The sequence below is a fragment of the Channa argus genome, chromosome 5, assembly GCF_033026475.1.
Source record: "Channa argus isolate prfri chromosome 5, Channa argus male v1.0, whole genome shotgun sequence".
NCBI classification, from domain to species: Eukaryota; Metazoa; Chordata; class Actinopteri; order Anabantiformes; family Channidae; genus Channa; species Channa argus.
In genome coordinates this window covers 7,624,814-7,636,307 of record NC_090201.1, presented here as the reverse complement: position 1 = coordinate 7,636,307, position 11,494 = coordinate 7,624,814, and the positions used below count along the sequence as shown (strand labels likewise).

At 40.1% G+C, this 11,494-nt stretch overlaps 2 protein-coding genes across 4 annotated transcripts; one reads left to right on the top strand and one right to left on the bottom strand.

Moving 5' to 3' along the window:
• Nucleotides 1–609: 609 nt before the first annotated feature.
• On the bottom strand, nucleotides 610–3,169 carry arpc4l (actin related protein 2/3 complex, subunit 4, like). The gene is made up of 6 exons (XM_067504758.1): nucleotides 3,028–3,169; nucleotides 2,320–2,438; nucleotides 1,890–2,001; nucleotides 1,694–1,789; nucleotides 1,238–1,408; nucleotides 610–1,134 (listed from the first exon to the last, which is right to left on the bottom strand). The coding sequence occupies exons 1-6, from the start codon at nucleotides 3,028–3,030 to the stop codon at nucleotides 1,129–1,131; spliced, it is 507 nt and encodes a 168-aa protein (XP_067360859.1). The 5' UTR covers nucleotides 3,031–3,169; the 3' UTR covers nucleotides 610–1,128.
• On the top strand, nucleotides 2,358–6,561 carry tada3l (transcriptional adaptor 3 (NGG1 homolog, yeast)-like). Of its 3 annotated transcripts, none has more exons than XM_067504755.1 (9): nucleotides 2,358–2,493; nucleotides 3,993–4,238; nucleotides 4,313–4,560; nucleotides 4,745–4,850; nucleotides 4,938–5,073; nucleotides 5,191–5,294; nucleotides 5,423–5,529; nucleotides 5,772–5,963; nucleotides 6,049–6,561. In XM_067504755.1, the coding sequence occupies exons 2-9, from the start codon at nucleotides 4,029–4,031 to the stop codon at nucleotides 6,239–6,241; spliced, it is 1,296 nt and encodes a 431-aa protein (XP_067360856.1). In that variant the 5' UTR covers nucleotides 2,358–2,493; nucleotides 3,993–4,028; the 3' UTR covers nucleotides 6,242–6,561. The 3 variants fall into 3 exon arrangements, with proteins under 3 accessions (XP_067360856.1, XP_067360857.1, XP_067360855.1); XM_067504756.1 differs by lacking the exon at nucleotides 2,358–2,493 and adding an exon at nucleotides 3,296–3,652 and having other exon boundaries at nucleotides 4,000–4,238; XM_067504754.1 differs by lacking the exon at nucleotides 2,358–2,493 and adding an exon at nucleotides 3,296–3,652.
• Nucleotides 6,562–11,494: the final 4,933 nt, after the last annotated feature.

Here is an 11,494-nt window from a genome sequence, read left to right as displayed (position 1 = left end):
TTGCTTATGTTTTTAAAAGAGAAATTGTTTTATAAAATGTCACAAAATAATAGAAATAACCATCAAATGTCTTTGTTTCTGTAAGGTCAAAGTGCAAACTAATGGAAGTTTGGGTGAAGACCCCTTACTTTTTTGTCAATGCTGGAGTATATAAAAGGTGAACTGGGATTGAACAGTGAAAATTATCATAAGCAAGGAGTGTTCAGAAGATTACTTTATTTTAATAAAACTCAAACAGTTTAGCGAGGCAGTATGCATCCAGTAGAACAAACCTTGAGCAACAGGTTTTTGTGCAACTACAGAATCTGCATATTCAGCAGTCATAAGAAAATGAGTAAACTTAATTTTGAAAATGTAATTTTCCTATCTAAAAAGGTTAATCTTCATTTATAGCTAGGATTAAGTTGTTACAGAACTACAGTGTTTAACATTCTGTCTGCAGCATGAAGTTATTACTTCCTCTTCCTCACAGCTGAAATAACTGCATAAGGTGAGATGTGCTGTCAAAAAAAAACAACTTCCTCAAAAGCCACACATCCATATATAGGTACATGCACAGCACAAAATCTCCCCATCAATGACAGTGTGTGAATACAAACAACACAGATATAAACAAGTGAGTTTTATTATCTTTCATTATTTTCATACAGGGGATTTGGTGTTTTTTTTCTCAGCTCTGGTTTCATGTGATTAAACAACAGAGGCTACTTGTCAAACATGGGTTTGACAAGTTTTCTCTCCTGAACAGAGAAAATTCGAGACACAAATTTATAACAAATCTGACAGAACATACACACAAAGTACAAAAACGGCCATTTTATTTGCAACACTTCCTCAATGTCCCTGTATTCATAGCTATCAACTTGATTAATACTTTAAGGACCCGCCTTTGTTTGGGGATTTGTTCTAAGTGGCTGAAAATGAAACTGGTAAATAGTTCATTATATACAGTCATTGATAATCATGAGTACAGGGAAATACTTGAGGTGTGTCCAGGCGTCAGGGTGTTATTGCCAGATTGGTGAAGTTCCTCTCGCCCCCTCGCTGATTGGCCAGTTCTCCACTCCTGTGCTGATTGGCCATTTAAATGTTACCCAGCCTTCTGTTGGACCATCTACAGCACTGGTATTAGAACTGTAGAGAAGACCGGAACAAATTACTTTCAGAGTTAGCATTTTGGCCTTTTAAAATAATGAGCATTTGTACACAAATGGGTTACATAAAACAAACTCCTTACGTTCTTGAGGAATTCCTCAGCAACGATACGAGCCCTGGCATTAACAGACAGTTTCATCTCACTAATCTCTTTGTCGATTTCCTCCATGAAGTGGATGACGAAGTCCACCAGCTTGTGTTTGTACATCTGCTCCGTATGAAAGTTGGTAATTAAGAAGCTAATGTCATATCCCTGAATCAAAGTGAAACAGGAAACAAAAACAGAGTCAGTCCAAGACTGGTAAATACATATCACTTGAGTAAAAACCTGTTTGTAAAATTTGTTTAGCTTATGAAGATATTTTATATACTTATTAGAAATCTGTTTTTTGCAACAAGTTTAAGGAAAATGGTTTATATCTGCATGAGAAGCCCAATGTTATTTTTATTCTTCACATCATACTGTTACTGTATACTGAGTCCTCTGTCACTCGCTTTTTTTATCCTTTTAAATATGAGTGTGCACTCTGTCTCTTACCTCTACTGGTTTCCTCCTCAGAATGAAGAAGTTTTCAGCTCTCATCATCATGAAACGCATGAACTTGTGGCAAAGGATCTTCTCAATCTCATCAGCCTACGTACAATTATACCAGAAGATTTTTTTTTAAATGTGTGAAAAATTTTGGATATGTGAAACATGTTTAGAAATATATAATGCTTCTGGTATTATTCACCTGTTTGACAGCGATGCTGACTCTAACAGAGTTGATGGATCCCTCAATGAGAACCTTCTCTTTCTCGTTACGGCTGATCACCACCGGCTGAAGTAGCAGCTCCTTACTGCTCCTGTATTCACAGCAAAAACAGACAATCGCAATTGTGTTTAAAAACTTGTATGGCTACAGGTAGGACCTCAGATGGTAATCTTTATATTGTATTAGTAAAACACTTGAACACAGGCTGTAGCAAGTCCACAGCCATGCCCGTGCTTGTGTCATTCTTTTTCCTCTCTTAGCTTTTCTTCTGCACCCATGCACAAGTCTCTACTTGTGTGGCAGCAGCACCTGATCTACAAACAGCTTACAGGCGCAAGAAACAAGAGGAAGCAAAGCAGGATGAAAGGCAGTGAGACTGCTAATTCCAAGCATATGCCATTAAACATACCTGACCTCCACCTCCGGTTTGTTGTGGCGCTCCACTACCTGAGAGGAGAAGTTCTCCAGGCAGAGGGCTGCCTGCAAGGTGGCCCTCACAGCATTTAAGTAGGGGCGCAGAGTCGCCGTCTGAGAAGTGAGATAAGATCAGTGTCTGAGGGGATAACACTGCAAAGAAGGTCTTGTGAGTTCATGCTATTTGTTAACTAGATCACGGTGTGTGAACGTATTGCCATCGACAGTCACTTTAGAAAATGTAATGGTAATCATTATCAAACGGATGCAATGTTATCTGTGTATAGATAAGGGTCTTTAAAACACGAATGGCGGAATTTTGCATTAACATATGAATGAGATGCATTCGAGTGACCGAGACTGCAGTTCATCCATGTTACAAGTCTACCTCGCCCTGTTTGTTACACCAATAATTCACAGCTTTTCCACCGTCAGAGATAATTATCTGAGAGAGCTTTAAGTCCTAGTAACCAGGAGGAAAGTGGCCGACAGTGTGGAAAAAACAGCTCAGCCAAATCACTTCTTTTTCCGTAGGCATCATGTGAAGGATGCCCGTCCTCTCATTTCCCTGCAGTCAACAAGAAACCCCGTCTTTGAGAACCACGCAGCTAGCTAGCTAACCTCGCTTTCAATGGAAATATAGTTTGAGGGAATAAAAGGAAAAATCAGTGAAAATAAGAGATATTTAATACAGAGGACTCACCATTTTTGTGCTGCAAAACTCGGAAGTTCTTCTGCCACGCCTGGGACTCACTTCCGTAAATCCTACATCGTCGACTACCGATATGGTACGCTCGTTTTTAATTTAGCCCCTCCTTGGGGGAAGTGACATTCTCTAGTCAGTACATATGCTGTTGTTAGCACTTATCGTCCCGCTTCGCTGGAGTACTTTTATATTAAAACGAGCACACCCTGGATGCGTCCACTCTGCTCTGTGAACATGACACACTTTGAGCAGTCATGAGTCTTTTTAGCTTTTATAAGACATTTTTGACTAAATTGCATAACAAAATGTTGTCAAAATAGATTACAAGGTTTAAATGTGGAATTGAATGCTTAGCGACAGTCTAATTATTATAATTGCCATATGCAATATGGTTTGGGCCGATTGTACCATTCTAACACCCGATTAAAATGTTCACAATCTACAAAGTTATTTTTGATAAACAGAACTATTTCAAATTTTTGTTTATTTTTTATGTTGTGTTTTTAATTGTATTTATTAAAATCCTTGTGTTTTTAAACATTGGATATCATTTTATCCCATTGTTTTTCACACCCCCTATTATCACGATGGGTTTTTCCAACATGGACGCCATCCACTGACGGTAAATAGAGTTGCTCTTAAACAATTAGAGTTATATTTCTGTCTTTTAGGTTTGTATTATGCTTTTCTTGTAATTTTGGAAGTTTTTCTTATAAACTATTGGTGTGCGAAAACTTTAAATGATAGTGACCGGTGTTACAATGTCAGAGTAATGTGAACACTTGGGCCCCAGCGAGCTGTTTGCTATGAGGCTGACCGTGTGTGTGTGTGTGTGTGTGTGTGTGTGTGTGTATGTGTGATTGAGAGATACATAGAAAAGGTGGAGACAAGGGGCCACTAACATTTCATCACTGTAACTCATCATGTATTATCATCGTGCACATCACTCTTATCCACATTAGCTTACAGGTACTGCCAGTTCTCTGTCTTGCGGCATCATGAGTGAGTTGAAGGACTGTCCTCCACTAAAATACTACGATTTCAAGCCCGTCGAGCATGTTAAAGTCTGTCCCCGCTACACTGCTGTGCTAGGACGCTCAGAGGACGATGGCATTGGCATTGAGGAGCTGGATACTCTGCAGCTGGAGCTGGAGACACTCCTGTCCTCGGCTAGTCGCCGCCTCAGAGCCCTGGAGGAGCAGAGACAGGTAGGAGAAACAGGGATAATCCAATGTGCATCACTTAGTTGGGGATATTTCACAATGCCATTTTTCTATCTCAGATCCTTACAGACTGGCAAGACAAAAAGGGAGACAAGCGCTTTCTGAAGCTGGCAAAAGACCCAGACCCTGCTGCCACATCTCGCCACAAGCCAAAGAAACAGAAGCTAGATGTCAAAGGGGGTCATGGGCCAGGTCCTGGTCCCGGCAGACCCAAATCCAAAAACTTGCAGCCTAAAGTCCACGAGTATGAATTTACAGACGATCCACAAGACATTCCCCGCACTCCTAAAAATGATGCTCCCAACAGGTCGGAATCAACTGTTCTTCTAAATATTTTTCATATCATAGATTTCTTTGTATTTGCCTTGTCTGCATTATTTTTTAACTCCTCAAGTAAAATCAGGTTTAGCAGGACTCTTGTTCTAAGGTTCAATGAACATGCTTCTTTCTGGCACGGTGTTCTGACAATTTAAATACTTTTTTTTTTTCAGATTTTGGGCATCAGTTGAGCCATATTGTGCAGATATCACAAATGAAGAGATACGATTGCTAGAAGAACTTCTGAAACCCCCAGAGGATGAAGCAGAATATTTCAAAGTATGTTGCGAAAAGCCTTTGCACTTGTTGTTATGTCATGCACACCATAACTCGGGGCTTTATTCATTATGTGTGTGCAAACTCTAGATTCCAGCTCTGGGAAAACACTACTCTCAGCGGTGGGCTCAGGAAGATCTACTGGAGGAGCAGAGGGAAGGAGCACGAGCCAACGATAAGAAGAAGAACCTCATGGGAGGACCGCTGTCTGAACTTGATGCGAAAGGTGTGGAAAGACTGGAGTCTGAATCTTAAACATGAGTTTGCCCTCAGTCCTGCCATGGATTGACTGTATTAACTGCACTAGCAACCTAATACTCCTGTTTGTGTTCAACTACTGTAGATGTGGACTCGCTTCTGAAAAAGTCAGAATCCCAGCATGAATCCCAAGAAGACAGCTGTCCTTTTGGTCCTCTGACACAGCGTCTACTCCAGGCTCTTGTAGAGGTCAGTGTGTTGTAGCTTTAGCATGTGTACATGTGATTAAAATTTAAATAATTCACTGTGGCTTTTGCACACACAAGCCACAGATGAGTGAAAAAAGACTAATAAAACAATCTTCCGCTTTCTTCCAGGAGAACATTATATCCCCCATGGAGGATTCTCCTATACCAGACATTTCAGGGAAGGATTCTAATGATGCTGCTGGGACATCTCCTCGAAGCCAAGGAAAAGCTTTTAGGTATTTGTGCTGCACCTAATAAATATATGAGACGGCAGTACATATGCTAACTTGGTACATTGTCAGCCATTTTTGCATACAGATGCCATATTTGGTTTATAAACTTTGTAATGTTGGAGTATGTTTGAAGGTGGAAGCTTGTTTTATAGCATTGGTATAAAATTGTGTTATTGTAATTTTCAGTTCCCATTCAGAATTATTATATTTTTATTATTATTTCTATGTCATACCCCCCCCCAAAGTGTTCCTCATACACGGTCCCTGGAGGCACGGATCAAAGAGGAGCTGGTGGCGCAAGGGCTTTTGGACTCAGAGGAGCGGCCTGGACCAGGAGGAGATTCTGAGGATGAGGTCCTGGCAGAGCTACAGAAGCGACAAGCAGAACTGAAAGCCCTAAGTGGTCACAACAGAGCGCGGAAACAGGAGCTTCTCCGGTGATGAAACAGACCGACAGTGCATTCATATATACTATTGATCAGCCATGACCGACACTTATGATTTAATTTTTTTTTATCCTAGGTTGGCAAAGGAGGAGATGCGCAAGCAGGAGCTGAGACAGAGGGTGAGGGTGTCTGACAATGAGGTGATGGAGGCATTTCGACGAATTATGGCAGCCAGACAGAAGAAACGAACTCCAACCAAGAAGGAAAAAGACCAGGCCTGGAAAGCACTGAAGGAGAGGGAAAGCATCCTCAAGTTACTGGATGGATAGTGAAAGCAACAGTTTGTATCTGTTTTTTTTTGTTTTGTTTTTTTTATCTCTAACAAATGTTGGAGAAACCTACTTTTCCTGCAGGTTGACACAACATCTGCTTCATGGTCCGTGAACTGTATCCATGATGTCTGTACATGATTTTATTGAAGACATTTGTGTAGTTTTGTGTCATGTACAACAGAATGCTAAAATATTTAGTAACAGTAAGCTGTAATTTGTCAGTTAAAGTTTTATGTTGCTTTTTATTTTGTTTACCATTGTGTCATGTTAATGGAAACAATATGTATGAATGTTTGAATAAATCAGTACTTCATAAAGGCAGTTTTTCTTTGTGTATGAAATGTAAAGAAGAAATGTGTAGTAGTGTGTGCTGTCACCGTATTGCGACCGGATTAGGAAAAGTGATGAATAATAGTGAAGACGGTGAGCACTTTCTGAATAAATACAGCTCAGATAAGATTCCTCTCGAAATGTTACTGTGTGTAAACTAATCCTACAAATGCAAACATCAATGAATGTTACATGGTAATATATGCATTAATATCTCAGTTGTCTAATATTTTGATGTTAGGTTTTGTAATTAGCTAATATTGTGTTAGTAATATATGTTCAGCTTTTATGTCAGTTTTTTTCAGCAGGTTGTGTGTTAACGAGTGTGTAAGCATGTCTTACTAGTTATCAGTAGGCCACCTCTGACCCACTTGAAGAAAAACTTCTATCTAGGCTTGTCATAAATGACAATGTGTGTTCAAATCACCTTTAAACTCTGTTTTAATCTATTTCTCATTTTACAAGTTTTAATGTGGTGGTATTTTGTCTTTATCCAGATCTAGTCCAATGAAATTTGGATGGTGGGAAAGCAGTGAATACATACATTTGGTCTTAATGTCTTGATAAATAAAATAAAGGTTTCACATATCTAAAAGTGAGATCCACACAGGGCTTAGAAATGCATCTGGATGTTCACCACCCTTCCTCAAAACAAATGTTTAAAAAAATGAAGAATCTGCTGCTGTATTATTTCAGAGTTACCATTTCTGCCAACCTTTACCTTATCTGCTAAAGCAGAAGTGAAATTGGGTAACTTACATTATTTTCATTTCTGGGTGTTAGGTTAGTTCAAATGTAGAAATATATACTTAATGTCATTCAAACGAAAATTGGATCAACTGTTGCTGACACAGAGGATGAAAAAAGAGGATGCAGAGAACAGGGTTAGATGGAGGCACAGGATTTGCTGTGCATCCCCTGAAAGGGAACAGCCGAAAGGAAGACTTTCAAAAATAATACTATGAACCCTGCCACATCATTAAAACCACTGATAGGAGAAGTGAATACCAATGATTATCTTGTTGCGATGGCACCTTACAAGGGGTGAGAATATGAATATAAATTAGACAGTAAAAAACAAAAACATCAGTTCTTGAAGTTGATGTGATTGAAGCAGGAAAAATGGGCAGCATGAATATCAGCAACTTTGACAAGGACCAAACTGGTGACTGGCAAACAATCCCATCTCTACAAAACATAAATAAATAAAGTGCAAAAAAATTGCCCATGAACAATATGATTAACCAGTGTAGTGACTATTGGGTAGACTGAGCCAACTGCTGTTTTGTTAGTTATTAAAGCATTTTTCACACCTGTTTTTCAAACAATGTCATATGAAAATACAAAACCAAACAAAAAATGGTATAGTCCTACCGGTCTGTTGCATAGTTTGAAAAGTTGGATTTTTTTATAAATGATTTTCTATAGTATTCTTACATTTTTAATTTTATTGCATTTGAACATCAGCATCTGGAATTATGGGTGGAAGTTTCCCGTGTCACTGGAGGCTGGTTTTGTCTGAACTTGCCTCAGAAATCACATCAGTAACTGTGGAAAGCGTTCTGGTTTACAGAGGCACCACTAGATGGCAGTCACTGTCCTTTGCCTACGCTGGCCAACAGCTTTCACATAGCAAAGGCCCTGTGGCTGTCATTGCCTCAAGACAGTGTAACGTGTGTCCAGTCTTTAGTCGAACATGTCCCGACTGATCTTGATCCCGGGATAAAGCCGGAGACTATGTGTCTCAGTGTGCAGCTGTATGTGTGTGAGGGTCACTCGGTTCATCCTATGGAGTGACTGTACAGTTATCCAGGGGGATTTGACCAGGGATAACACTATACTCAGACAAGCGGCTCATTCCCCACACCATCACATGGTCACATCATCGACCACGACACCAATAGATTCAGAATAAACAAAAATTGAAACATACTGAGAGGTTTTAATGACGCCTGGTCAGTACTTCAAGTAATAGTTGTCATGATTTAGTCTTCTAACTTATGGCTATCATATTCAAAAGGATTCTGCATAAAAAAAGCATATTAATACTGCAACTAAAAGTGTTTTAGAATAAAGTAGACCCATACTGAATAATGCCACTAATGTCAGCAACTTTTTTTATTGTGAATAACCTTTAATAACCTTCTGTGTTACTGGACAGATATTAAGTCTTCCCTGTTGAAAGTCAGTTGATGTTTAAACCAATAGGCCACATCACTGATATTACCTGGTGTCTTTCATCTTAGTGTTCTGACATCTGTCAATCATGGCGAGCTTTAGGTTGATCCCATACTGACCTCTGTCCACCAGAACATTAAAATCACTAGTTGCATGTTGTGGCTGATCAGTGTATGTAGCATATTCAGTCATGTCACTTGTTTTAGTTACAGTATGTTTTGTCTTTGCTCCTTATCTTGTTTCCAAGGTTATTAAACCCTTAAAGCATCATCTGAGTAGTGTGTACAGTAGCATCAAAGCTACAGGCAGAGTTCATGTCAGGTCTCCACATACATGTATTTCCAGCCTCTCGGCTTGTCCAACGAGTTGCTCTGCTTTTGAGCAGAGAGGTTTATGTGAAGCAGAGCACAAAGAAAGTATGCTCCCCATGAATGTATTTGTAATTTTACATGTAGCCATTCAGCAATCTATCAAACAGAGGGAAAAAAAAACAAAACAATACCGTGTTAAGCATCTGCGTTTATGTGCTGTAATGGGAAAAGTGATAGCATAATCAAAGCAGTCTGTCTTTTCAGGCAAACAGTTGACTGGTTAAACAACAACAAAATGGTGCATTTTATGTCTTTGAGCACAGCTCAAAGCTTATGGCCAAACCGGAGGCTCCAACAATGACCCAATCGTCATGTAAACCTCCCCCTCAGTTTAACCCAGCATCCTTTACGCAAATTCATAAAGCTATCAGCCCGTGTGTATGTATGAAAGCTTTTATTAATATGCAGACCTATTGAATCGTCCTCACAGGTGAATGAGAAGATGAATAGATAGCTGTGGTGGCCCCTCGAGGCTGGGCGTATTGCGCACGGCTTTTGTTGCATTTGTTGTCATTAGGCCTAAATTGAAGGGCAGGTGGGTTTTGTGTTGATACACTGTTCATACACGCTCAATGATGCTCAACTGCTGTTTGCACATCTCATGTTGAGCTGTTTTTAAAGGGCAGCCACACTCCTTTTCACAACCCAGGTGGTGAGTCCCGGGAGGGATCTAGGAGGCTTCAGGGACTTCAGCCTCAGTTCCACTTGATCATGTAGCAGTCTCCTGCCCCCGTGTGAAATTCAGCTACGTGGTGAGCTACTTCACTCCTCTCTGTCATGGCCTGTAAGCTGTTATGGCTGTGTGAAGAAGAGGACTCTGCACTGGACGGTCTTGGTAAATAACTTGCGTAAGTATTCTGGCAGAACACACGCAGCCTTTTCTATCTCCTTAGGCAATTACAAGTGGACAAAAAAAATGTAAATACAGTGCTTTCATGTGGGCAAGCTGTGTGTTGTGTGTTATGTGTTTATATGTGCACACACTTATCTTTGCTACTGTCACTCTGGATCTCCTGTCAGCACGGCCTCCCTGTCCACTGGTTCTTTGTTTTGCCAGTTTGTACTCACTATGTTTCTTTCTTTGGGGTCTCCTCCTACTCCACCTCTGTCCCTGCGTTCCTGAGCTAGAGCTGAGGCACAGACACACACACACACACACACACACACACACACACACACACACACAGTGATACACAGGGGATTTAACATAAATCTGTTGATCCTTTGTCCTAATGCTATGTCAGCTTTCATGCTGGACTAAAATTGTGTGAGTGTGACAGAGATACAGACAGAGGTTGAGACAGCTGCTGGGCCGACTAGTCCACTGAGAGGAGCCTCTGTCCAGCCAGGCCACGCCTTGGCTTTTCTCCTGCACAGAGAATTATTGTCTTCAGAGCTGCTTTCACTATTCTGATGTCATGGTTTGTCCTTCCCCTAGCAAACTGCTGTTGCTGTTGTGGTAAAACTTTACAGGCCTTCAGCCTGAAGTCAGGAGCACAAACAAATGGATCCATGAGTGCTGAGATAGTCCCAAGTTTTCATAACCAAAAACACACCTGTGCGGTCATTTTTTGATCCCTCCTTTGCTTTGTCCCTCTTTTGAATTTCATTTGCCTCTCATTTGCATGGCAGTTGATGCTTTTCTTGTGTGACTCCTGAATTTGGCAGCTCACATGCAAATCCGATTTTTCTGCCTCATTCGGCCCCACCTGTCTGGGCTGCTTTGCTCATTAATGAAGAAAAGATAAACATTCTTGAGTCCCCTTTGCACAATTTAATGCCTCCAGGGTATTTCGCACAAGATAAGCACAGTCGACAACAGACAATCCAGTCAGACAACATGTGTCTATAAGAAGGGGCATCATGATGACACTGATGGCTGCTGCTTTGTTCCACACTGAAGTATCTCAACAACTGCTGTACATGGATGGATTGTCATAACTCAGTGAGGTTGATCTTTTTGAACTGGTGGAAAGTAACTAAGTACATGTGAGATACCTGTTTTCTACCTGAGTATTTCCATTTCATACCACTTTATAAAAATTGTTCCTTTTACATTACTACATTAATTACAGCTTTCCACTAGTTACTTTTTAGATTATGATTTAATAGAGAGATTAGAAATTACATTAATGGTTTATGAATAAAACAATTGTTTCTGAATGGCTTTTGAAACTTGAGAAAAAAGCAATGTCTGCTTGTGGCCCTTTGCCACAGATGTTTGTGTGAACACTTCCCATGTCCGAAATCCAAAATAATCTTAAACATATTAAAATCAGTCATAGCGTGTTTTCTGCTGAATGGGAACCTTTTAAGTTCACCAATCTGTGACAAACTGTGCCAAGAAATTGTGGAACAATTTCAGAAAAAT